Genomic DNA, 27,414 nt, shown 5'->3' on the forward strand with positions numbered 1-27,414 from the left:
CATAGGGAGTAACACTCTTAGGAGGTGTGGCCTTATTGGAGTGGGTATGTGTAGTAGGACAGGCTCATGGGGTGAGAAAATTGGCTCAAAACAGTTGCCAAGGCATGCACATAATGTACTTCCTTATGAGCCAACCTGGAGTCTGCCCGAGGGCCTAGCAGCAAGTGCTGTCAGAGCTCCTGATCATGCCCAGCCAATGAGAGATGACCTCGCAATGCCACCAGATCAGGACACAGTCTGAGTGTTGGGAGGAGGGTATATAAGGCCTTCCCCATTACTGAATAAAAGAGTCTGCTGTTTGCCTTTCACCCAACTCCCAGTGTCTGTATCATTGACTCTTTGCCTTCTTACCACCTCTCCTGAGGGAGACATTAGAGCCTAGCAACATACTAGACTGGTATGGCCTTCTTGGAAGATGTGTGTTACTGTGGGGGCAGGCTTTGAGGTCTCCTACGCTCAGGATACCACCCAGTGTGTCCGTCAACTTCCTGTTGCCTGCAAGATGTAGGACTCTCAGCTACATCTGCCTGCATGCCATCACGCTCCCCATAACAATAATGGACTGAACCTCTGAAACTGTAAGCAAGCTCCCAATTAAATGTTTTCGTTTATAAGAGTTGCCATGGTCATGGATGGTGTCTCTTCACACACACACTAAGACAGTCCTCATGAGCATTTTATGAATGCCGCTCCTTACTCCTGTTTGACGGATCAGAGGACAGTGAGCTGTCTTCTGTGGACAGGAATCAGAGGGAGGCGGGTGCTGTTGCATGGCTTGCTTTGTCCTTTTTCTTTGGACCAGAACCTCAGCACATGGAGTAGGTCTGGCCTGTTCAGTTAAATCTTTCTGGAAATACCTTCATAGACATACCCAGAGCTATGTCTCAAAGATGATTCTAAATTCAATCAAGCTGACCGTGAAGGTCAACCGTTATACCATCTCTCCACCATGGATTTCAATATACATCTTTGCTTTTTTGATTGAGACAGGATCTCAAGTACCCCTCCGCTGGCCTCAACCTCCTTATGTATCTGATGATGAATTTCTTATCCTCCTGCCTCTACTTCCCAAGTGCTGGGATTACAGGACTGTCCTACCATGCCCAAATACCACATACTCCTTATCTGTTCCAAACCATTGTGTTCCTTCTTAAGTTTGGACATCTAGTTCCAGTTCCCTCTGCTGAGAGACTTCTCAGGTAAATTCCTGGTAAACTTGTACTCATTCTTCATGAGCCAATTCCAGGTTCTAGAAAAAATATTATTTCATTAGTTAATTACTTCCCATGTGACTTTTCTAAATTCCTGGGACTCAGATCTGACTGTACCCAACAACTCAGCCCTCAACTGAAGCCCAGTGGGATTCACACACCCTAGTTTGTACAGATGTGGGCAAGTCTCTGGAAGTGGGGCTCATTAGGAGATGAGAACAGAGGACTTTTGTTTTACATGTATGTTTGCTTTCACTGTATCTATGTGCATGTTCACACACACACACACACACACACACACACACACACACATTTATAAACATAGCCCCCTTATTAGCAGGATCTACCTGTGGTTCAACTAACTATAGATGGAATATATTCAGACAAAATTGTTTCTTGTCGGGCTGGAGAGATGGCTCAGAGGTTAAGAACACTGGCTGTTCTTCCAGAGGTCCTGAGTTCAATTCCCAGCACCCACATGGTGGCTGAAAACCATCTGTAATGAGATCTGGCCTGCGGGGATACATACAAACAGAACACTGTATACATAATAAATAAATAAATCTTTAAAAAAAATTGTTTCTTGTCTTAGTCAGGGTTACTATTGCTGTGATGAAACACCATGACCAAAAGCAACTTGGGGAGGAAAGGGTTTATTTGGCTTATACTTCCATATCACTGTTCATCCCATATCACTGTTCATCACTGAAGGAAGTCAGGACAGGAACTCAAACAGGGCAGGTTCCTGGAGGCAGGAACTGATGCAGAGGCCATGGAAGGGCTCTGCTCACTGGCTTGCTCCATATGGTTTGCTCAGCTTGTTTTCTAATAGAATGCAGGACCACCAGCCCAGAGATGGCACTACCCACCACGGGCTGGGCCCTCCCATACCAACCACTAATTAAGAAAATTCCCTATAGCTGGATCTTATAGAGGCATGTTCTCTCCTGAGGTTCCCTTTTTTCAAAAGACTCTAGTTTGTGTCAAATTGACATATAACTAGCCAGCACACTTCTTACTGAAACACACAAACTTTTCTTGTTATTTTCTATCAACACCACTTTTAAATACAATTAATATTGTATTATGTATTATATGTAATCTAGATATGATTAGAGGCCATTCATAGTGGCATATGCCTTTAATTCCAGTACTCATAAAGGAGAGACAGATGGGTCTTTGTGAGATCAAGGCCAGTCTGTTCTACATAGTGAATTTCCAGGCCAGCCAGGGCTACTTAATGAGACCTTGTCCCCCTGAAAAAAAAAAAAAACAAAACAAAACAAGACAAAAAACCTAAACCAGGGCTGGAGAGATGGCTCAGAGGTTAAGAGCACTGACTGCCCTTCCAGAGGTCCTGAGTTCAATTCCCAGCAACCACATGGTGGCTCCCAACCATCTGTAATGAGATCTGGTGCCCTCTTCTGGCCTACAGACATACATGCTGTATACATAATAAATAAATAAATCTTAAAAAAAAAAAAAACAAAAAACAAAAAACAAACAACAACAACAACAAACCCTAAACCAAACCAAACCAAAAACACCCCAAACAAAAACCAAACAACACATATGCCTTTAGTCCCAGGACTTGGGAGGCAGCAGGTGGATCTCTGTGAGTGCAAGGGCAGCCAGGTCTTCAGAGTGAGTTCCAGGACAACCAGGGATACACAGAGAAACCCTGTCTCAAAAAACCAACCAACCAGGGCTGGAGAGATGACTCAGAGGTTAAGAGCACCAATTGCTCTTCCAGAGGTCCTGAGTTCAATTCCCAGCAACCACATGGTGACTCACAACCATTTGTAATAAGATCTGGCACCCTCTTCTGTATACATAATAAATAAATAAATAAATAAATAAATAAATAAATATTTAAAACAAACAAACAAACAACAAAAGTATACTTGAAGATGTACATAGGTTATATGCAAATATTATAACCATTTTATAATAAGGAATTTGAGTATCTGTGGGTTTTGTTTGGGGGAGGGCACCCTGGAATCAATCTCCTGCACACACCAAAACAAAAATTGTATTTGCAAACATACTACCAGAGTATATTACTAGCCAAGCATGGTGGTACAGGCTTATAGTCCCAGCACTGGAACAACTGAGACCAGAAAATTGCTGTGAGTTTAGGGCTAGTTTGGGTCAACATAGTGAATTCAAACTACAAACTACACTGCAAACTACAGTGACCCCGTCTCAAAAAACAAAACTGAAATAAAAGAGCAGCCAACCAACCTGGCAGCCTGTATTTATAACGAGAGCAGTAAATTCACATTAATTTGGACCATTATTGTAAATTCCTGGTCAGATCCAGTTGGAAGACAAAGTTGTTTGTACAGGGGCAGTTCTAATCAGCTCTAGTAGCTAGTCTTTTTGTGAGAATACGGGCTAGAGTTGCAGTTTTTCATGAAAAGGTGGAGATTGGGATTTCTTTTTTAAGATTAAAAAGAATCAATTCGTGTATGTGTGTGTGTGTGTGTGTGTGTGTGTGTGTGTGTAAGTGTATGGGTGTCCATGGAGGCCAGTGGTGGGCATTGTCTCCTCTGGAAATGAAGTTATATATGCTTAATCTAAAAATATCCCAAGTGAGTGCTGGAAACTGAACCCTGGTTCTCTGAAAAAGCAGCAAGCACTCCTAACTCCTGAGCCATCTCTGCAGCCCGAAATCAGGATTTCTAATATAAATATAAATATCTTGACAAAAAACACTGGCAGTTAAATCTTTTACTAAATAGATTAATAGGTAAAATAGAACTGTATGTGGGTACACACCACCATTGTCCAACTATCCAGAGCCAGCTGTCCTGGACCTTTCACGGGCACTTTTTGTGGCCACAGGAACTGACACTTTTGGAGCTAGACTTCCCGCCTTCACTGAGGTCCCCGGCCAGGATCTGGTTTGTTTCTCCTGCTTCAATCTGACTGTGCCTGAGTAATTGGGGGTAGTAAAATAACTGGGTCCCTTTTAAGTCTCCAGAGGAGTGTTAGCTAGTGGTGGCTTAAAAGTTTGCCCCACCCACCAGTCCAGGGTGGCGCTAGGATTGGACTCCAGTCTTTCTACTTCAGTCCATTGAGGCTTTTCCCACTGTACTGAGAAAGGTCATTTCAAAGACAGGAGCTATGGTCAGAGGCTTAAGATTGAGTAGTCTCGATGTGCCCAGTTTGCGCAAGCAGCCCACGAAAACTACAAGTTCCAGCATGCTTTACTTCGAAGGCGCCGTTCCAGCTCAAATATGCCCTCTGCGTCTTGTTGGCCCTCAAGCCTAACGTGCTGCCCCATGATTGGTTGGCTCCCTTGTCGCTCGTAAGAACCCTTTATAGTGGCCGGCTGACAGGCGACCAGAACCTCTAAAGTTGCGGAACCGCGCTCTACTAGGATAGGAGGTTGCCCAGCCAATAAGGCTGCCATCGCGCTGACTGCGAGGCTTTCCTTCTTAACTCTCCGGTGATACTCGTTTGGAGGGCTTCCGGCCGGAGACCATTAGCAAAGGCACCCGGAAGGCGGAAGTCTTAGGGCGGAAGTGGCCGAGAGAAAAGGAGAATGGCGGCCGAGGCCTGGCTTTGGCGCTGGGGCCGGGGCTGGGGCTGGGGTCAGCGGTGCCCAGGGAGGCCTGGGCTTCCTGGCCCCGGCCCAGGCCCCGCTACACTTCTACATTTTCTTCTGTTGCTGGGGCCGGTGGCTGCGGATATAACCGACGGCAACAGTGAACACCTGAAGCGAGAGCACTCGCTCATCAAGCCCTACCAAGGTGAGGCCCGCAGCGGGGACAAGTGAAGGCTGAGGACGCGGCCCTGGAGTCGGTTGGAGGAGGGCATGCCATTTTTGTTGAGCAGAGCAGCTCTGTAGATTTCTGGCATGGCGTTTGGGGCACCTGCCGATGTCAGTCTCTGTCCCCAGGGGTCGGTTCCAGTTCCATGCCGCTCTGGGACTTCCAAGGCAGCACCATGCTTACGAGCCAGTATGTGCGTCTGACCCCTGACGAGCGCAGCAAAGAGGGCTCGATTTGGAACCACCAGGTGAGTCTTTCCCAAGAGGCCAGACACCAGTGGTCCAGTAATTTCTGCCTCAGCAGCCAAGCTTAGTTTATACACATGCGCCTTTTTTGTCTTGCCAATTTTCTGTCCTGGTCGCACAAGTAGTAAGAGAGAACCCATATCGTGTAGTTACTGTGTGTCGGAAGCTGTGCGTGACACTGAACACTTTTCACCCTTAATTTCTTCAGAAGCCATGCAAGGTAAGTAATGATGTCCCCATTTTAATGACTTAAGTCACTTAACAAGAAATGAGTGGAGTTGTTAAGACTCATTTGACTTAATCGTGGGAAGAATGAAACGGTATCCTTATGGAGTATTCTGCTGTGTGTTGGGTACTGACCTTGCCACACCTTGTTAGATTTAATTCTCCAGCAAGGCTTTTGGAATAGATGGATTTGATGCCGTCGTGCAGAGGCGGTATGCCAGTGAAGTAGTGTTTCAGCTGACCTTTCTGATCTCCACCCTCAGCAATTCATTGGATACACCTGATGCCGCCGGTAGGGGTGGGAGAACCCCTTTGACATACTTAGACTAATTCCTGTGCTTGGCTGAGGCTTGTCAGCAGTTGTATCTCCACCGACCTACCGTGGCCTTTGCCCTGGAGGTCAGGAGCCTGAGATGCCATTGTCCTGTGGTGTGGGAGCAAAGCTGTGCAGTGTCTACACGGAGGAAGGGTAGGGCGGGAAAGGGAATAATTTGGGGATAGGCATGGCTTGAAAAGAAACCTGCTTCTCCCCAGCCTGCCTGATCTAACCTTCTCTCCACCCACACTATTGGCCAGTGTCCTAGTTTTCCCATCTCTGTGCTCTTAGCCCTTCTGGCTGATTTTGTCATTTAGTTCCAGAAGACTCCACTGTCCTCGTGTGGCCTCATTTGCTGGTTCCGTCAGCACCTCCCCTCTTTCTGCCTTGTGCCTCCACACTGCTGCTAGGGGCATCTGTGGATACTTTTCTCCATTCAGCTTTGGCTGCGCTCTTCTTTCGTGAATGGAAAACTACATTATGTCTGCACAGTCTGTCCCCTGGGGACTGGCATCTCTAGTCCTTCTGTCAGTTTGTTCCAGCCTATCTGGCTGCCTTCTTCCCCTCAGGACCTTTGCACTTGTTCACTCTGTCTGGGACAGTGTCTCCTGGTTATTCGTGACTGCTCCTTGGTTACTTCTCATCTGTTAAGTCCGGGTTGAAATGCCACACACTCCGAGTATTTGATTAATGATCTCAAACCACCCCACCCGCCACCCCAAATCACAGTGGCCACATCATTATTCTGTCTAAGGCTTTTCAAATACTTTTTTTTGTTCTTTTTTATTTTATTTTTGTGGTGCTATAGATTGGACCCCAGTTTTGTTTTGTTTTGTTAAGATTTATTTATTTGGGCTGGAGAGATGGCTCAGAGGTTAAGAGCACTGGCTGCTCTTCCAGAGGTCCTGAGTTCAATTCCCAGCACCCACATGGTGGCTCACAACCATCTGTAATGAGATGTGGTGTCCTCTTCTGTGTACATAATGAATAAATAAATCTTTAAAAAAAAAAAAAAAAAGAAAAAAGAAAAAAGATTTATTTATTTATACAGAAGAGGGCGCCAGATCTCGTTACAGATGGTTGTGAGCCACCATGTGGGTGCTAGGAATTGAACTCAGGACCTCAGGAAGAGCAGTCAGTGTTCTTAACCTCTGAGCCATCTCTCCAGCCCCCTGAACCCCAGTTCTTATGCATGCCAGGCAAGGCAAGCATGTCACCACTGAAGTACATGTATAGCTTGGATACTACTTCTTTAGGTGTCTTTTTCATAGAAATCAGTTTAATATATCATTAAGTCTTGTTTTGTAAAAAGCAAGGTACAAATATTAGTAGAACTGTTAGGAATTAGGTTTATCCACAAGGAGCAGACACATCCAAGGTAGTGATCTTGTAGGGAGCTTCTAAGTGGCTGATGGTTAGTGTAGTCGGTGGTGATGTCAGAGGACAAGAATATCCTGCGCTTCCTTTGGGTACATTGCAGCCTTCTCTTGTTCAGCTCCAGGACTTCTGCTGCTGGACCCTGCTGACTGTTTTTAAATGTTTGCAGCTCATTTATACTTCTGGAAAGACATTGCTTGGAACTCTTAGAAGTTCCTATTTAATGTCTCCTCACGGAGCTTCAGTTGTGTTTTGTTTTGAATCTCTTTCAGTTGTATTCCATGTGGGAGAGGCACTGGATGAGCAAACACTGACCCAGTACTCCCTGCCTCTGAGCTGTCATGTGGCTCGGAGGAGGGGAATAGAACTTCCGAGTGCCGGATGTCTGAGCACAGGACATGGGAGGCTGAGGGGGCCACTCTGCTTGCACTAGAGGGTCTTGTGTGAAGGCCGCAATGGCCTTTCAGCTTGCTTATTGTTGTCAGTGTGCCAGGCCAAAATTCTGTATCCCCTTCCTCTTTTTAAAATTTAGTCCTGAGCTGGGGAGGTAGGTGAGTGGGCATAGTGTTTGCAGTACAAGCCTGAAGACCCAGTTCAGGTCCGCAGCACTCATGTAAAAGCCTGGTGCCTGGCTGGCTGTGATTTAGCTCTATGGGGGCAGAGACAAGAGGATTCTGGAACTTGCTGGCCAACCAGTTTAACCAAATCTGTGAGCTCCAGGTTTAGAGAGAGACTTTCTTCAAAAATAAAGTGAATGGGCTGGAGAGATGGCTCAGCAGTTAAGAGCACTGGCTGCCCTGGCAGAGGACAGAGAGTTTGTGTCTGTGTGTCTGGATGTGCGTACCCACATCAAGTGGCTCAAAACTGCCTGAATCTCTAGCTCCAGGGTGTTCAACACCCTCTTCTGGCACTTTTAGGCATCTGCACATGCACATAGATTAAAAAAAAAAGTTGGCGGGTGTGGTAGTATGCACCTTTAATCCCAGCACCTGGGAGGCAGAGGCAGGCAGATGGATGTCTAAGTTCAAGACCAGCCTAATCTACTTAGGAAGTTCTGGGCTAGCCACAATTACATGGCGAGACCTTCTCTCAAAAACAGCCCTCTCCCCAAGAAATTGTCTTGGGTTCAAATATCTGTGAAGGGACAGTGGGACAGTTAGGTGCTTGTCTAGGCCCTGGGTTCAACTCCCAGCACTGCGGGAAGACTTGTAAAGGATGTAGTTTCCAGCATGCCAGATAGTGATGTTTTTATAACAGGATTGTTTCGATGGTACTAGTCTATGATATCATAACTCAAGAGGCTGAGACAAGAACATTCCTGAGTTTGAGACCAGCTTGGACTATGGTGTGAGACCCTCTCTTGATAAAAACAAATCAATCCAAGCAAACAAATAATTATGAATAAATTCATATTGAGCATCAGGGTTTTGGTTTGTTTTTTGAGATGGTCTCATCTAGCTCAAATTTGACCTCAAATTTGCTACGTAGTCAAGAATGATCTTGAGTTCCTGATCTTCCCGCTCAGTTTCCCAAGTGCTCAGTTTACAGGCTGTACCACCATGCGCCAGAGCACTTCAGGGATGTGTGTTGGTGTAGCTATGAGCGTATGTATGCATGAGGAGGCTGCAGGGCAACCTCGGCTGTTTCTCAGGAGCCAGTCTCTCACTGTGGTCTTAGAGCTTGCTATCTGGCTGGTGAGCCTAATGGCAGTATACGTGCATGCCACCATGTCAGGCTGGACAGGGTTTCTCTGTGTAGCCAGGCTGTCCTTGAACTCACTTTGTAGACTAGGCTGGCCTCGAACTCAGAGATCTATCTGTCTGTGTCTCTACCTCCACCTCCCAAGTGCTGGGATTAAAGGCATGTGCCAGCATGCTCTGCCTACCACCTTACTTTTTGAGACAGGGGTCTCTAACTGAACCTGAAACTTGCCATTTCATCTAGACTGGCCAGCCGGACCCCAGCACTGCCTATTACAGTCTCCACAGCTCTGGATGCCCCGTATCTGCCTTTTATGTGGGCACGGGGGACCCACACTCAGGTCCTCATGCTGGTGCAGCAGCACAGCACTTGACTGAGCCCACCTCTTCACTTCCTAGGACTCTAAAACAGCTCTTACAAAACAGAAATTCATGTGTACAGACTGAGAACACGTTTACTTTCTAGACCAGTGGGAATTGTAGAATAGCAGGGTAACCCACCACACCTGGCTTTTTACTTTGTTATTTTGTGAAATGGAGTCTTGCTCTTTTTCCCTGGTTGGCCTTGAACTCTTCAGTCTCAAGTGATTCTCTTGTCTCCGCCTTCCATGTATCTAGGACTACAGGCAAACGTCACTGTAATGATTTCTAAGCTGATCGATTGCATCTGCTTTCTGTTTTGTTCAAGCAGAGCTGTAGGAGCTGTCGAACTTGTTTCTGCAAGGTTATTCTGGTTTCCTTGTTCTGGTGTGGGAACAAGCATTAGGACTTCTGTGAACTCATGGGATAAGAACTGTGCCCTTGCCAGGTGGTGGTGGCACACACCTTTAATTCCAGCACTTGGAAGGGAGAGCCAGGTGGATCTCTGTGAGTTCGAAGCCAGCCTGGTCTACAGAGGGAGTTCCAGGACAGGCACCAAAGCTACACAGAGAAACCCTGTCTGGGGCAAAAAAAAAAAAAAAAAAAAAAAAAAAAGAGCTGTGCCCTTACAAAGCAGCAGCTTCTAAGTCAATTTCAAACCGCATTGCACCTGTTTTAGGTCGTGTTAATCTTCGGTCTTCAATCTGGAGTTGGTGAAGGTGTTGGGAGGCCTGTGGTCCCCTGGGACTGTTCAGGACCCTTCAGTTCCGACTGCGCCTCTTCCTGCCACTGACCGTCACGTGTGCTTTCTCCCTTCCCTTTTCCATTGTCCTTTTGTTCCAGGCTGGGCTTGCACCAGCTTGGGCCTTTTCCTCATGTGTTGTCTTCAGGAGCAGGGTCTTCATCAGTTATCTATTGCTGTGATGAGACACCATGGCCATGGCAACTCTTTTAAAAAAGAAAGCATTGAATTGCGGCTTGCTTATAGTTTCAGAGGTTTAGTCCATTATCATCATAGTTGAGAACATAATGGCAGACATGGAGCTGGAGAGTAGCGGTGAGTTCTACATCTGGATCAGAAGGCAGCAGGAAGAGACTGGGACTGGCTTGGGTTTTTGAAACCCCAGAGCCCACCTCCAGTGACACACCTCCTCCAGTAAGGCCACACCTCCTCCAGTAAGGCCACACCTCCTAATCCCTCAAGTAGTGCCATTCCCTTGGTGACCACCTGTTTAACTATATGAGCTTATGCGGGCTGTTCTTATTCAAACCACCACAAGCAGCAAAGAAACCATTGAGAGATTCTGAGCTGGCTCTTCTACATGAGAAAATTAAATTTTTTTTTCAAATACATGTGTTCTATTTTGGAGGTTTGATACATTTAAATTATTGATATCTAGTTTTAATTGTGCCATGGTCAAGGATTTCTATCCCTGGACCTTTTTTTTTTTTAATTCTAATGTTATTGTTTTTTGATACCCAAAAGGTTTTCATTTAATTTCTTCCTTTTTTTTTTTTCCATCTATAGCTCACTTGAAGCCAGTTTGCTAAATCTTTCTGCCTTTGACTTCTGAGTATTAGGATTACAAGTGTGACTTGCCATTCCCAGCCAAAATTTTTATTTTGAGATATTGTAGCTTCACATACAACTGGAAAAATAAATAAATAAATAGCCGAGTCTGGTGGCACATCCTATCCCTATAATCCCAGCTATTTAGGCTGAGACAGGAGGATCACAAGTTCAAGGCTTACCTGAGCTACAGAGTGAGTTCAAGGCCAGCCAGAGCAATTAGCCCTCATCTCTGAAATAAAACAAAGGACTGAGGAGATGGCTCAGCAGATCAAGGTGCCTGCTACTCAGGCCTGACACCCGGGTTGGACCCCAGAACCCACAAGTTGTCCTCCAACCTACACACTCACGTTGTGTTTTCTTCTCAAATAATAGTAAACAAAGGTTAGAGACAAGAAGGGCAGGACTAGTGAGTTCTGCTAAGAGTTTAGGAAAGAAAGGGGCATCTGACACCCTGGGTTCAATCCCGCACTGCAGCAGTACATACATGAAGGAATGAAGTAGCACAGAGCTTAGATGGGGGTTTCATCTCACATCTCTTTCCATTTACATGAGATATGATAACTGACATGTTAGGGTTAGCCTTCTCTCTTACTGTTTTCTCTCTGTTTCTCCCTGTCCTCTTCTCTCTGGTCTTGACAGCTTGAGTTGAGCATTTCTTACTCATTTTTCCTCTTTTATTAGTCTGGAAGTCATTTGCTTGTTTCTCAGGGTTTTTCTTATTATTTATGTTTACTTTTGTGCTTCTGTGTGTGTGCAAGCGTGTGCGGGTGCCTGTGACGGCCAGAAGGTCCCCTCAGATCCCCTGGCACTGGAGTTAGAGGCAGTGTGAACTGCCTGAGCTGGGTGCGGGAACTGAGCCAAGGTCCTCAGAGGAGCGGCCACTGCTCTTCAGTCACTTGCGTGGTTATAGAGGTGACAAGTGTGCCGGTGTCTGAGCACCGCGGAGGCAGAAGTGGGAAGTCCGCCAGCTCAAGGCCCTCCTGAGCTACAGAGCAGGACCCTGTTTTATAATGACAGGGCTGGAGGTGCACACAGCTTGGCTTTTGTCTGTGACGCTCCAAAAACAGCCTTTCCCAAACACGCATGCACGCACACGCACACATGCATGCCCCATCCACGTTTGACCAGAGTCTTAAGGAGAATGTGTAGTTTTATACTTCCCCTTTCTTCCTGGACAGTGCCAGGACCTTAGGACACTTTGTTCGTCCTGTTACCAGCCCTTATTCAGTCCCTGGTGGTATGAGCCGTGCGACACTGAGCAGTCAGGTACTGCTATGTGTTCTGACTCCCACGTGGATCCGGATCATTTTCCTTCTCCCGGTGACATTGGGAGAACACAACTGCCCAGATGGCCTGAGGCCTCTGCAGAGCCTGCACTCACTCACCTGTGCATGCACATGCCTATCCAGACAATAAGTAAGAGTAATGAAGTGCACCTAAAACAAACAGAAACAACACGAATTCACCAAGACTCTTGAGGTCCAGCCCCTTATAGTCCCAGAGTTCCAGAAGAGATGCTACCAGTGGTGAATTTAATCTGAGGGAAGTTGAATGAATCCACATACATGAAACTCTTCAGTCCATTCACTTTATTCTTCTGAGTCAGTTCTCTCTCTACACAGTTTCTATTCTGTTCTCATTCTCAGTTCCTCTCTTGCCCGATTCTCTCCACATTTTTCTGCTGTTTTCTTTATGTTCTATCTTGGTTCTCCCATCTTAGTCCTGCCCCATCTCAGTTCTCCATCTTAGTTCTCACCAAGTCTCTGAGGTCTACAGTTATATACCCGTGCAATCAGCAATACTCAGTCCAAAGCAAGGTCACATGGCTTAAATTCCCTCAGGGTCAAACAGGGAGGTGATAAGATCCATACAAAGAACAGTAATTGTCAGCTATCATTTGCAACCCAAAAGGGAAGTGGCTTATGAGGAATGAATTAACTAAGGGCTAAATTTGGTTAATAGATCAAAAAGGGAATTTATGTGCTTAAAACTGTATTCTTAGAAATGGTTAAAAGCTAGGGGGTGGTTGGCCGGGCGTTGGTGGTGCACGCCTTTAATCCCAGCACTCGGGAGGCAGAGCCAGGTGGATCTCTGTGAGTTCGAGGCCAGCCTGGGCTACCAAGTGAGCTCCAGGAAAGGCGCAAAGCTACACAGAGAAACCCTGTCTCGAAAACAAAACAAAACAAGAAAAAAAGCTGGGGGGTGTTACCAAGTGAGTTCCAGGAAAGGCGCAAAGCACACAGAGAAACCCTGTCTCAAAAAACCTTTTTTTTCCTTTGGCACCATACCTGTCCAAACTTATCTCGGCTCGGCAGAGTGGGGGAAGTGTACTTGGTAGCTAGGCAACCTGCATCACAGCTTGATGTACCTGGTGTGTAAAAGCCCTTTTGTTCTGAGTTAATTGTTAAAGAGGGTTTTTTGTTTTGTTTGTTTTTGTTGTTTTTTTCTGCACACAGAAAGCATTTAATAAAAGTTAACTTGAGTAGATGGTGGCCTCCAGACTGGGAAGCGGCCTGAGGCCCATGTGAGTGGAGGCGGGGTGGTGCCCAGAAGATGTGGAGTCTGAGCACCCAGTACTCAGGCCCCTGTTTCTGGCAGTTTGCCATTGGGGTGGTCAGTATACATAATAAGAGATTTAATAAAATTTATGCTTTTCTTAATAGCGTTTCAAACCCTTCTCCCAGTCATTTTTGGATGTTGAGTTATGTTGGGTCGTCATTTGCCCAGTCTGCTCACCTCGTCCTTAGCGGTGCACTTTTCCATGCTAATGAATTCCAGCGGGATGCTGGCCACAATTGTTAATGCATGACTCAAGGGCTCACTTTGACTTCTAGAACTTACACAAAGTTATGGGACCAGTGTAGACAAATCTCCAAAAAAGATGATTCATAACAGGTAAAGGGAGTTCTTTAGAACTGGAAATAACACTGGAAAAAGAAAGGTTAAGCTTAATTAACATATCCACCTGGCCTGGGCAGTTGTCTCAGTGTAAATTTTTACCTTCTCCCAGGAGCTAACAGATAATCTGAATGCTTATCTACCTGAAGTCTTTCCTAGGAGGTCTGGGAAGTATCTCTGATAAAATACTTTTGTCCAGAGAAGGTCCTGGCCAGATGTTGCTAATGACAACAATTTCAGAAAGGCCTGAAATTTGGGGTCTTGGCTGTGTGGCTGCTGTCAGCACAGGTGGGGGACGTTATCCAAATCCTCCAATTGTATAGGGGAAGTTGTGCCCAATGGATGATCAGCCGCACGGTTGGAAGTTCTTGGGAAAAGAATCCCATGGGAAAGCTACAGTAGCACACAGGAAATTCACTGCAGGAAACGGCTAATACATTCAACAGCCAATGTCACCAGGACTCTTTGAGGCTTGGCTTTATCCTCTGCAAGAGCCCTGCTCTTCTGGGTATTAGTTTTTGCCATTGTCAGCTGAATTCCTACTTCATATTTTTGCGGCTCGCAGCAACAAATGGCGTCGTCACATTGGGGTAGAAGGGAGAGTTCACAGCAAACCTAGGAATGGCCAGTACCCACTCCCAGGTGTCCTTGGAGAGTTCAACTCTCTGTGTGGGTTTATCGTTTTGAGATGGATTCTAGGCAAGCACTCCACCAGTAAGCTATCCTAGCCCCTCTCATCAAACCACGCTTGCATTGGGAAGTGCACTCACTCGTTCATGTCCAGAAGGAGCGTCTTGTTACTGCTGTCTGTCAGTCTCCTTCGGCTGTGGGGCTGTGGGGCTGTGGGTTTGTGGCAGTCGCAAATCTCTGCTGCTTTGCTCCAGTCTCTTGTGTCTCATTTGGAAATTGAATTATTTGTGCCCTTTCCTCTGGGAACTTACTCAATTCCTAGCCACTCCCCCCATTCTTGGTTATTTCTTCTGAGTAACCTTGTATATATTAATTATCTCTTCACCTGTTAAGTTTGTCCATTATGTTATCATATGTTCTGAAACTTTGTTTCTTAGTGTGAGTTTAAGAATAGCACTAACCTGCTAAATTCCCGTATTTGTCTTTTAGCCCCTTGGACGTAGTTCCTGGGAGCAGTCTCTGGAGTTCTCTGCTTCCTTGAGTTTTCATTTGTACTGTCTCTTTGATTCCCAGTTCCAGGGAATCCAGAACTCTTAGACAGACAGACAGACAGACAGACAGACAGACACACACACACCCCACAATGGACAGGGTAAAAGTATAGTAAAAATGTTAAAAAGGAAGGGGGGCAGCTTGAAGCCCCCACTAACCGAGAGTCTCTCTCCGTCTGCACTGGATGTTAACGACCTCTTGTTTGCTGCCACCATGATGGGCAATGTCTTCTTTCAATTTATTTTTCTAAATGAGTCACTTTGTGACATGGCAGGCTGTATAGCTCAGGCTAGCCTAAAACTGGCATGTTTCTGGGATTATGGGCGTGTTTGTTACCATACCCCAGCTTCTGATTGAGTCCCTTAATCACTGTTGACTCACCTGTCTCTGTCAAAGTGTGTGCTGACACCTCAGTTTCCCCAAGGAGCCTCCCGGTGCTTAGCAAGGCCAGGAAGTGCCCCTCAGTGTAGGTGGAACTGGCTGTACACTTGGCGTCCTCTACTGCTGGGAGCACCTGCCTCCTCTGATGTTGGCATGAGCACCACCTGAACAGCCCAGCCACAGCACTGGTACCTCATTCAGTCAGGGCTGGGTTTGTCTGAGGCTTTCTGGCCAGGAATTGGGCTTTTTTTTTTTTTTTTTTTTTTTTTTTTTGCCCAGACCTGGGTGTGAGTTCTGGATAGCAATGGTCCAGCTGTTTCAGAAGGATTTTAGAAGAGAAGCTGAGGGCTGTAGAAAGGATTAGGTTTAATTTACATTAAATGCCTGCCAAAGTTTCAGTCAAACTTGGTTATGAATCAAGACCACTTTTTCATCTGCTATGAACAAATATTTTTGCCTCAGTGTGTTTTGTTTTTTTCATTTAAAATATGTGACTTAAGCCAGGTGGTGATGGCTCACACCTTTAATCCCAGCACTCGGGGGCATAGTCAGGCGGATCTCTGTGAGTTCGAGGCCAGCCTGGTCCACAGAGTAAGATCCAGGACAGGCACCAAAACTGCCCAGAGAAACCCTGTCTCTAAAAACCAAACAAACGGAAAAAAAAAAAAATGTGACTTAAGTGAAGCTGACAGTCCTCTCAGACTCCGGCACAGGCACTTGTGGTGAGGATTAGGTTATACACTGAGGAAAGCTTGCTTAAAGGCCCTGGTTGGCAGAGGCTGAGTCTCAGAGAGCCTTGAGGCACCATTTGGCTTCCCTGCCTCATTTAGGGGCCAATAGCACTTGAGGGACTGTTGTCTGGTCCCTGTGCCCGAGTGAGTGCCTGGTTTCGGTGGGGTGCGGAGTGAGCCTGTGGAGTGGAGCATGCCAGGTCCCCCTCCAGCTTGCTCCAAAGCCTTGGTAACGCTGAAGGGCCTTTCTATTCCTTTTCCAGCCATGTTTCCTCAAGGACTGGGAAATGCATGTCCACTTCAAAGTCCATGGCACAGGGAAGAAGAATCTCCATGGAGATGGCATCGCCTTGTGGTACACCCGGGACCGCCTTGTACCAGGTGGGGAGGTGAACACTGAAGTGGACGTGGCTGGGCCCCCAAAGAGTGGGGTGGGGATGGGCATGGCAAGTAGCTGGCCTGTGGCCACTCTGCATGTTCTGTTGGGAGGCTGCTGTGCTTGCTCTGGAGGAGGGTCAGGTGGTCCTACATTGCAGTACCACCCCACCCTTCTGACATGCTGTTGACCAGTCTGCCTACTTGTTAGTCTTCTGCCTAAATTTATTATTAGTTTCAGATTTTTAGAGACTTTGAATATGTATCCCAGTCTGCTTTTAGACTCATTATTAGCCCAGGATATCCTAAACATGAAAGCAGTTCTTCTGCCTGTCTCTCAAGTAGGGCTACAGACATACACCACCACACCTGGCCAGCCTGCTGTGTATTTTTAGATATTCTTATGCATGTGTGTGAATGCATGTGTGCACACATACATGCCACACCACCCGTGGAGATCAGAGGACAGTGCTGTGAAGTCAGTTCTGTCCTTCCACCTTTGTGTGTTTTTTTCTGGGGATGGAGTTGAAGTCATCAGGCCTGCACAGTGAGGCCTTTACCTGCTGAGCCAACCTCATGGGCCATTCGGAAACACAAACACTGCCCAGACTGCAGCTTAAGAAGGTTCTTTATGTAGCTCCACCCATGTGTCCTAGATCTAGCACTGGTGGTACCCTAACACTTGCCTTGGTAGCTGCCCATGATAGTTAAGGCCTCAACTTTTGCTGTTCAGATGGCCCTGGCTGACCTGGTACTCTGTAGCCAAAGCTGTCCTTGAACTCATGGTAACTCCAGCTTTGGCCTCAGGTGTGGCTGGGTTTCAGTCTTCAGTCCTCAGTACTAAGAGGGGCCTGGGCCCCTCCTCAACACTTTGTCCCTCAAGGTTCCTTCCCTCCTGGGTGAGGTACCAGTGGTTGGGCTCTCTTGCTTTTGCACACACTGCCTTTGAGCTACCCATGGTCATCTTCACATTGACTCTGTTCTGAAAGTATCTCCTATTTCAGGGCCTGTGTTTGGAAGCAGAGACAACTTCCATGGGTTAGCCATCTTCCTGGACACATATCCCAATGATGAGACCACGGAGGTAGGACTCTGCTCCTCTGTGGACCAGAAGGGGGTGGGATGCTATGTGCCCACAGGCTAGCTAGGCATGGAGTAACCAGTGTCTTGGTTCCAGCGTGTGTTCCCGTACATCTCGGTGATGGTGAACAATGGCTCTCTGTCATACGATCATAGCAAAGATGGACGCTGGACTGAGCTGGCGGGCTGCACAGCTGACTTCCGCAACCGGGACCATGATACCTTCTTGGCTGTCCGCTATTCCCGAGGCCGCCTCACAGTAAGTGGCCATGATGGGGAGGCCTCTGGGCCTGTGCTGCTTCCACAGAGAGGCTCCAGGAGCCTCTGGTTACACCTTGAGCCTGAGTGTGTGCTTGACCTGCCCCCACTGACTACAGGTGATGACTGACTTGGAGGACAAGAATGAGTGGAAGAATTGCATCGATATCACGGGCGTGCGCCTGCCCACGGGTTACTACTTTGGAGCCTCTGCTGGCACTGGTGACTTGTCTGGTGAGTGTGTGGGAGGATCTGTTCTCAGCCTGGCTTCCCTGGTTGGTCACAGTTCTCAGCAGCTGATCGCCTTCCTTCCTTCCTTCCTTCCTTCCTTCCTTCCTTCCTTCCTTCCTTCCTTCCTTCCTTCCTTCCTTCCTTCCTTCCTTCGCTTTTCTTAAGTCTTCCTTGTTTGCCTTCAGTTGTAAATGTTGATATGCCCAAGGCTCAGGCCTAGGGCACAGCTGGCCTCTTCATTTATCTTTAGGTGATAGGAGACTGGATATAAGATTGTGGCTTTATGGATTTCTAGCCCCAGCTGTATAGAAACACAGACAGGTATTCAGTCTCCACTCAGCTGCCCAGCTGAACCTTGCCCATCAAGGTGTAAATGGTATCCCTATCTTTCTAGTTGCCTGGGATAAAATCATTTGGTATCATCCTGGACCTTGTCTCATGCCACCACTTACACCTTGGTGAATCCCACTCCCCATCCCTTTTTCCTGGCTGCATTCAAGCCACCATCTCTTACTGACACATCCACATGGTACCCCTTCCTTTCACGCGAGGTCCCCTGATGGTCTGTCCCTGGCTCCCACCCCATTTGATATGCCAGGCCACTCCCTATACCTCCTCACTGACGTGGCTGGCTTCTCCCTCTGCAGAGGGTGACCTTCAGCTGTCCTGTCCTTTCTGCTAGGGACCTGATCATCTGTCCTTAGTGTCTTGTTGCATGTTAACTTCCTTAGTCCCCTCCTTTAACACTGTGCCCCCTTCTCTAGTCCACCGTCATCTCCACCCCCTTCTCTAGTCCATGCTCATCTGCATCACTTTTCCCAGCTTTATTTGCTCCATAGCATGTATTAGCCATGTAATTTACTGTTTCTGTTTTTGTATTCCTGTCCCTCTACTCCCCAAATTATAAGTCTCTGTGGGCCTTGCTGGGTCACCAGGCCTTGATGGTGCTTACTGGTCCCTTGTCTGTGTGACTCAGTCTACTAGGGATGCTTAGAAAGACCCTAGCCCTGGGCCCAGCTCCTGCTGACCAGAACTGGGCTTTGATGTGTACGACCTGGCAGAGCTTTCTTACTCCGGGGTAAATGAACTCTTTAGGGGTTGTAATGCTCCTCTATTGGAGGCCTTCTTTCTACCCAGGGAAGAGCACAGGGCCATGTAATCCAGAAGTTCTGTTGTTTTGTGGTGTTCCTTTAAAGTTCCCAGCACCCAGCTTCAGTAATTCGCAGCCCATCTTCTTCATCTGACAGTACCCCGGGTCTGCAGAGGGGGTCTTGTTTGGTTTGGGTTTTTTGAAACAGCTTCTAACTCGTGGACCAGGCTGGTATGCAACTCACTATGTAGCTTATGCTGGCCTTATACTAATGATAATTCTCCTGCCTCAGCCTCTGCTGATCTAGTTTGCAGAGGGTTCTTGATAGGAACAGATGCCACTCTGGCAGGTAGATGTTTCTTGGTGCTGTTTGGAGTGGCCCCTCGAGGGTGGAGAGGATCCCCAAGCATACCAGTGTCCATGACATCAGACATGTCATATGACATGTGTCAGTGCCACAGCAAACAGGCACACCAGGTGTTGTTGTGTTTTTAAGACAGGATCTCTATGTAGCTTTGGCTGTTCATAAATTCTCTATGTAGACCAGGCTGCCCTCGCTTGCTTCTGCCTCCAAGAACTGGGATCAAAGGCATGTGCCACCATACCCCAGCTACCAGATATTTCCTTAGATTGGTAATGGTTTCTTCCCATTTTAAAATAACTAAAATCAAAGGAATGTGAGAGTTGGATTTCTCCAAGATGATAAGTAAGAAATGGAGTCTGACTCCAGAGCTGGTTCTCAAGGCTCAGCCCTCGGCTTCAAGGGGCTCTATGCCCAGATGTTGTGTGGCCCTGCCTTACCTGGCTGCCAGCCGCTGTGTGGCTTCTTCCTTTTTTCTCTTCACTCCAGGTCACCCCCGCCCCATCCCAGCCTTTAAAGAGCCTTGCTTTAGATGAATTGGTTCACTGAATTTACATGTGGAGTTGGCTGGCTGGGAGCCGCGTCATTGCTGGACTCAGTACCTCACCTCTGAATAGTCGGAGCATCGTTTGTGCCTGTCTGTAGTAGTGTTGGGACCACACCCTTCTCAGGTCTCAGGCTTAGTTGCTGGCTGCCACTCTGTGTATCTGTGGCCCGCACGTGGGTCTCTGACAAGACCGTCTGGCTGCTGCTATTCTTGGAAGTATCGGGCTTCTCAGGCAGCCCTAGAATGATCACGCTGGCCCTTATCTGGTTCCTGTTTTTAGTTCATATCCTCTGCTCATGGGCATTCTCAGGACTGGCTGTTGTGAAGGCTCAATGTAGACATTATTGCTTCCATTCTGCAAAGAAACAAAGCCAGATCACTTTGAACATCTGAGCTCATGCTTTTCTCTCCATTCTCGCTTCTCTTGGGCTCTCCCCAACTTCCCCAAGTGGGGCTTGAACTCAGACCTTTATCTGTGCTAAGCGTATGCATAGCATTGAACTGCCCCCCAGCCCCTCTCTCTGGAGTCATTGCGGCCCCTGAAATGCTGCCTGCCTGGGAAGAAAACTGTGCTTTCCCGGGGGACTTGACCCTTCTCTGGCTGAGAAAGCAGCTTTTCTTTGGGTAGGGCAGTGGGCCACATCTTGAGGTAGGATCATTCTCTGCCCTGTAGACAACCATGACATCATCTCCATCAAGCTGTTCCAGCTCATGGTAGAACGCACCCCTGAGGAGGAAAGTATTGACTGGACCAAGATCGAACCCGGGGTCAACTTCCTCAAGTCCCCTAAAGGTATGTGTGCATACAGCCCTGCCCTCCTGGGCTCCAGGAGAACTCTATGGTCCTGTCCTGTCCTGCTGTGCTGTGGCTGGCTGTGGGGCACAGCTCTGGCTGTGCTCTGGGCTCTGATCTCTGAGGCAGGAGCTTGGGTCAAGTTGGCTTTAGTGAGTTTGTGAGTAAAAGAATGAGATGCCGATCCACTGTGTGGCCTCTTGAGGCTCACAGCAGGCGAGTGAGCCTAGTGTCCACTTCTTCCTGTGCTGAACTAAGCCAGGTGGTTGTCTGTACCTATGTAGCATGCCCATCACTCCTGGTCACTCAACTTCTCAGAGCCACTTGGGGCTGATGCTTAGGTTTGCTCAGCCAGAAAGAGAGGCGATGGTCAACTCATCTATCCACCCTAGCCTTGGGTCCTTCATTAGCATGATTCTGCCTCACAGTGAGTGTTCCGGGTAAAGAGGCCCCTTTCCTTCTATCCCCTAAAAACCATAGACTGCCACTTGGGTCTACTGAAAATTACAGGCCTGAAGAGGCTTGTCCCTGCCCAGGCGCATGTCCTCTTTTTCTGCCTTCTTAGGAAAAGCCAGGATCCACTGTCCTATGTGATATGACATCTCACTTTAAAAATCAGAATTCTAAGCCGGGCAGTGGTGGTGCACGCCTTTAATCCCAGCACTCGGGAGGCAGAGCCAGGCGGATCTTTGTGAGTTCCAGGCCAGCCTGGGCTACCAAGTGAGCTCCAGGAAAGGCGCAAAGCTACGCAGAGAAACCCTGTCTCGAAAAACCAAAAAAAAAAAAAAAAAAAAAAAAAAAATCAGAATTCTATCTCGTGAAGCCTGGACTGCCCTTGAGCTGAACTCACTGTGTAGCTGAGGGTGATGTTAACCTTTTCAGTCTCCTGCCTCTACCCTGGGTGTAGGAATTACAGGTGTAGCCCCTGGGCCTGGTGTTGACATCTCATTTTAAAATTGTACTTTTATTATGTTTAATCCCACTCCTGTGTGTCTCTGCATGTGAGTGTGGGTGCCCACAAGGCTAGAGGCATCAGGTCCTCTGGAGCTGGAGTTACAGGAAGTTGTGAGCCATTCAGCAGAGATGCTGGAAATCAAACTCCAGTCCTTTGGAAGAGCAGAACATGAATATGTACTCTCAACTCCTGAGCCATCCTTCTGGCACTTCTTAAAGATTCTGGTTGGTCTTAGTGTTGTAGGGCTAAGTTAATCCCTCCACATGGCACCATTTGGTCGGCTCTGGTTGCTGCTCCCAGAGATGCCATCTGCTTTGCCCACCTGTATTCCCAGGGGGCAGGCAAGCCGGGGACATTCACTTGACTGTGACTTCTCCAAAGCTTCATGCCTGGCTCTGCCTCTGTGGTTCAGTGGAGAGACTGAGCAATCGGAGGCCATAGGTTTGTGGGAACCACAAGGCTAAACAGCTGTGGGGAGTCCTGTGCCCTTCCACATGCTGCCTCAGAGTTCTGCTGAATAGATTTCATCCGAACTCTGCCCCTTGCCACTCTAAATACGGGACACAGGCCAGGGGCTGCTCTGCTAGGTGAGCCAGGTCGGATGGCTCCCTAAGGCTTTGTGACTCTGCTGGTTCCTGTCAGTCCAGGTCTTGGAATCAGCCAGTTATGAGGCAGCCCCTTCATGCTTTGTACGTTGACCTCCCTCTTTCTCTTCCACAGACAACGTGGATGACCCCACTGGGAATTTCCGGAGTGGTCCCCTGACCGGGTGGAGGGTATTCCTGCTGTTGCTCTGTGCTCTCCTGGGCATCATCGTCTGTGCTGTGGTGGGCGCCGTGGTGTTTCAGAAGCGCCAGGAGCGGAACAAGCGTTTCTACTGAGCGGCCAGTCTGGCCGGAAGGGCCTGACCTTGGGCCAGGGCTCTTATGTGAACTCTTTTTTACTGGGATTGTAAAACAACCAAGCAACCAACCTTATTTCTTAACTGTTTCAAAGAAATAATTAAAGTATTTTCATACATTTTGCTTCTGGCCCAGCCGAGACAGCTGGCGGGACTGGGACTCAGGGTTTAGCAACCCTATGGCTAGAGGTTCTCGCCCCATCCCAAGCCATGCTGTGGGGAGCGGGGGAGTCTGTTCTTGGGCGCAGCTGAGGCCCTGCGGGTGGCTGTCAAAACCCAAGAGGTTCCATGCACTCACGGCCGGCTCCTTAGGGTCCTAGGAGAGGTTTTGTTCTGAGGTCTGTGGTGCAGACAGGGTTTGGGATTCTGGGCCTTCTTGCATCCCTATAGCTTACGAAGGCAAAGCTCAGCCGCGGCTGGAGGACAGCTCACTCAGGCCCAGGGTGGGACCATTTCCTCAATAAAGTAGCCAGTCTCGGCCTCGTGACTGTCCTGAGGGCTTTTTCATTTCTGGTCATTTTCCAGTCCGTTCTCTGGCCTGCAACAGCCCCAGAGAGGAAGAATGGTGATGGTCACACTGTCCAGCTGGGGAAACATGACTTTCAGGTCAAGCAAAACTCACCTGTACACAGGAAGTAACCTCAGCCCAAGGCTATTAGGCTGCACTGGGGATGGAGAGGGACAGTGACAGAGATCTTGAGACTGGGATGATCTGGAAGGAGCCGGTGAGCCTGAAACGGAAGACAGCTGGGATCGGCAGTGGTGTTCCTTTGGGTGCCTGGAGGGGACGAGGCCGAGGGTAAAGCAGGCGTTAGCAGGGCCAGCTTCCACCCGGGCTGTAGCCTGTGGCCGTCCAGATCTCCCACCGCGGAGGGCTGTCACCTCCGGTCAAGCTCTGTCACTACCCTGCCCCTCTTTGGGGACTTTACCAAGTCAGTCTTTCGTCCTCATCTTGGAACACAGTCAAGTAACGTTTGGTCTGTCACCCACAAGCAACAGCTGCCCGTGTGCTGCAGCGTGGCTTTCTGTATCACTGCGGAAGTGACCGATGCCCAGCATCCTCGGTCACTTAGAGCTCTTCACTGGGCTCCTGGGAGCCATCTGTCCGTGTCAAACTGCCATGGTTAGGGGTCCTGAGGTTCTTCACTGTGACTTCTGGTTTCCAGCTTGTATCTCCTCCACAGGTTCATGAGCCTGTCAGGAACCACCGTCCTTTGGAAGCAGTGGGTTTGTTGGAGAAAGTGCTTTCTATGTACCATCTCCAAGTATGCATTAGCTCGTCTCCTCTGTGACACTTAGCATGTGGGGACTGGAAAAGCAGTAGGTTTGATGGTGTGCGTGTCTGTCTCGGATGGTCCAGGGACATCCGAGGCCTGGAATCTGACCTTAATTCTTGGTTTAACCTGAGATCCTGAGTTACTTAGGCACATTAGAATCAAGATTTACCTCTGCATATTAGAGCCACTCACCTTTCTAAAGAGCCCACTGCAGAGTTGGGGAGACTCAGTGGATAAAACACTTGCTTTGCGAGCATGAGTTTGACCCTACGACCCTCAGAAAATTGCTGGGTGTGGTGATGTATTCTTGAAACTACAGTACTGGAGGCTGATGGTCTTTGGGGTTCACTGGTCCAATTGGTGACTTTCATGCCATAGAGGCACATGGCATTCCTGAAGATCACACCCAAAGCTGTCCTCTGGTCTCCACACATGCATTTACAAGAACAAAAGAACCTCTGTTCTTTCCACACCTGGCCTAGTAAGTCTTATGGGGTAGGACCAGGACAGGCCCTGTAATGGACCCCAGACTTGGTGCCAGCATGTAAAGTGATCTTGTAGGCCTGTTACCTTCCAGGTGGGCTCTCCATCTGTCACTGCATAGCCTTGCTGGGCTGGTCCAGGTGGGCTCTCCATCCACATAGTTGTGGAAAATTGTTTCTAAGTTCATACCCAGAGTTGTCTGTATTTTCACACAGGAATAAAGTTCCACGTTTAGTTTTTTGGCACATGTTCCTAAAAATGGAGTTACTTCATTTGACATTGAAGTATAAATGTATACCCTGGTATCTGCTGTACAATGTGAGAAATACAAGCCAGCCAGCACATGTAGCTCCATTTCCCTTCCCCCAGAGATGAGGGTTGTTAAATTTCTTTAGATTGTGTTGTATTTTAAAACTTGTTTTAAGTAGTATTTGGGTGTATTCCTTAGCTGTCCAGCTCCATGCTGCTGTGGTGCCTCTGGACTTGGAGCCCAAGATGCCTCCTGGCTGTCATGCTGGGGTGTGGCCGCACTTTCACCCTTCCCAGGACTATTAGGATATGTTCTTGAACTGTGTTCCCACACATCATGAGAAGTGTGGGCCTGTAGCTTGTCTACAGTTCCAGTTTTGCAAGCCAGGGCCACATTGCTTTCCACAGTGGACTGTGTTTTTCCTTTCTGCCCACTCCTTAGCACCTGACCTCAGAGTTCAGCTTGGGTGTGAAAGCTTTGCTGTGGGCTTTTCTGTGGCAGGCTGTGGGTCTCCACTTGATCCTGTGCTTGCTAGATAGATGCTTTAGTACTGGCCCCTTTTCTCTTGCTGATGTTCAGGGATCCCTATCTTCAGTTTCCTGGTTCCTTCCCACACGCTAGACTTCCTGATTTGCTAATGATGTCATTGATGTGCATTCTACATTTACATGGCATTTATTAATCTTTTCCAAAGATGGTTTTCCTAAAGGTTTTTAACTTTTGCCTTCAAAATTTTGCACTTTCCTGAAGCGGGACGGGCGCAGTGCTGACGTCACCATCCCTGCCGTCTCCACCCATTGCAGCAGAGCTTTTCTGACTCACTCATCCTCCAGCACCCATGGCTGGCCCCCAGACACCCACTCTTGGTACAGTCACTTTCTCTGCTCATCGGTTGGGATGCTTCTCTTCCCAGCGTCCTTCCAAGGGAGGTCATGTGAACCCTGGGGCTCAGCAGAGCTGGGGGACTCAAGGGTCCTCTCATCTTCTGCCTGGATTGTGGTAACTCTGAGGCTGCAGAAATACCCGTGACTGAGGGCTGGAACGAGCATTCACCTGTTAGATAGGGGGCCTCAAGGACTGAAGAGCGGCCTCAAGCCTTAGACTGTCAACTGCTTGGGGGGGGTTGTTGTGTGAAAGAAATAAATACCTATTTGTTCAAACAAGTGTGAGTTGTGTGTTCTGTTACAGCTGAGAGCAGCCTAGCCCCTGTCCCCTGTCCACCCTGGCCTGCACCTGATAAGTACACACAGTTCCGTTAAAGGCACTTCCTAGGCAAGCCTCATGACCTAAGTTAAGTCCACATGTAAGAGAGTCACCTGCCGCAGAACATAGTCCGGCACACACGAACCTGAACACTGACCGAGGGGAGAGTCCAGGCAACAGCTTTATGCATTTGGAATGGGTGACTCTGGCTAAGGTGTTCCATAGGCCCCCTGAGTCCTCCCCTCCCCCACCGGTCCAGTTTTGACTTCTATCCCAGTGCCTTCCTGGCTATTCTCACAATGTCTTCCAAGAACAGGAAGTCACTATCACAGCTGGAATGGCTACCCACTACAGGCTTGCTGTGAGGTCTTTCCTGGATGGCTTCTAGAGAGGGAGAGAAGAAATGTAATTATAAAGTAATAGTGGGCCTGTCTCTTGTTGATGAGCACTCTAGCTGCTTCCTGCTGAGAAGGGGTGCTTATGACATGGTCCTGAGGCCGGTTCACACGGCTGTGGTAAAAATCCAGTGGGCAGTATACACCTGTGGCTCTTACCTGGAGGAGCAGAGAGGGGAGAATGCTAGAGGCCACTACAATGTAGTCCTGAGTAGCGGCCTCTCCACCAGTCAGCAATCGGCAGGACAGAATGGAGCCACATGAACCCAGGGTCCTCCATCGAGTCTGTCCAGAGCTCAGCTTGTGCCTTTCAGTATTACCCCAAGCACGTGACTGGACATTGCCATGGTGGGGCCTTTCATCAAGAGACCTCCTTCCACAAGGTCCTGGGCCAAGACTGGCTGTCATTTTTCCAGCCTTACCAGTTTGACACCCCCTTTCAGTGTCTGGCAATGGGCACCCATGGTCAAGGAGGGTCCAGCCAACAGAAGTACCTGCCTTTACCCTGCTCACTATACAGAGACTCTCCCTGCCTAGATTTGGGTTTGTGTGTGTGCAATTGGAAGCAGACAATTTGGAAAACTCGATGCCCTGTTTTTAATTTAGGCTCCTCTAATGAGAAGGTTGTGAACATAAGTGGGTCTGAATTCCCTCACCCTCCTGTAAGGAAGCATCCAGGGTACTGGGGCCGAGTCTCCTGACAAAAGAAAATCCGGGCTTTTTTTGTTTAAGATTCTAAGGGTCTGGGTTTGCCCAATGTTGGAGAAGGCAGCTGAGTGGCGACAATGGGAATCTTGGAACCAGTCTGTCCCATCTGTAACTCTCTGTCACAGGATAACAATACCCTCCCACTTCCGGAGAAGCCCTGGCCACAGTGACCAGGCCAGGGGCAGGTTAAAGGGGTGGGTCAGGGGGTGAAGCAGCATTGGGGGCAAGGTAGGCAGAAGAACTGGATGCCACGCCAGCCACAACCGTGGGAAGTGCGCACTGAGGAGAGTCCGTGTGTGTGTGTGTGTGTGTGTGTGTGTGTGTGTGTGTGTGTGTGTGTGTGTGTCTGATACCAGGGTCCTGGCACGTAAGCCTTTCCTGTTCTCATGCCCTTACAGTAAAGAGTGGCTTCTCCCACATCTGACGTGCCCCTCCATTGCTTCTGGGGGCTGCTCTGAAAACGCTTCCTTCATTGACAACACTTGGCAGAAACACGGGACCCTGAAACAGCTTCTCAAGCTTCACCCAG

At 48.2% G+C, this 27,414-nt stretch overlaps 1 protein-coding gene across 1 annotated transcript; it reads left to right on the forward strand.

Moving 5' to 3' along the window:
* The first annotated feature begins 4,566 nt into the window (after positions 1 to 4,566).
* On the forward strand, positions 4,567 to 25,739 carry Lman2 (lectin, mannose binding 2). The gene is made up of 8 exons (XM_028863612.2): positions 4,567 to 4,969; positions 5,119 to 5,237; positions 16,242 to 16,359; positions 17,358 to 17,437; positions 17,531 to 17,692; positions 17,811 to 17,925; positions 20,594 to 20,713; positions 22,389 to 25,739. Exons 1-8 carry the CDS (start codon positions 4,762 to 4,764, stop codon positions 22,547 to 22,549), a joined length of 1,083 nt encoding a protein of 360 aa, XP_028719445.1. The 5' UTR covers positions 4,567 to 4,761; the 3' UTR covers positions 22,550 to 25,739.
* Positions 25,740 to 27,414: the final 1,675 nt, after the last annotated feature.

The sequence above is a fragment of the Peromyscus leucopus genome, chromosome 5 (genome assembly GCF_004664715.2).
Source record: "Peromyscus leucopus breed LL Stock chromosome 5, UCI_PerLeu_2.1, whole genome shotgun sequence".
NCBI lineage: Eukaryota > Metazoa > Chordata > Mammalia > Rodentia > Cricetidae > Peromyscus > Peromyscus leucopus.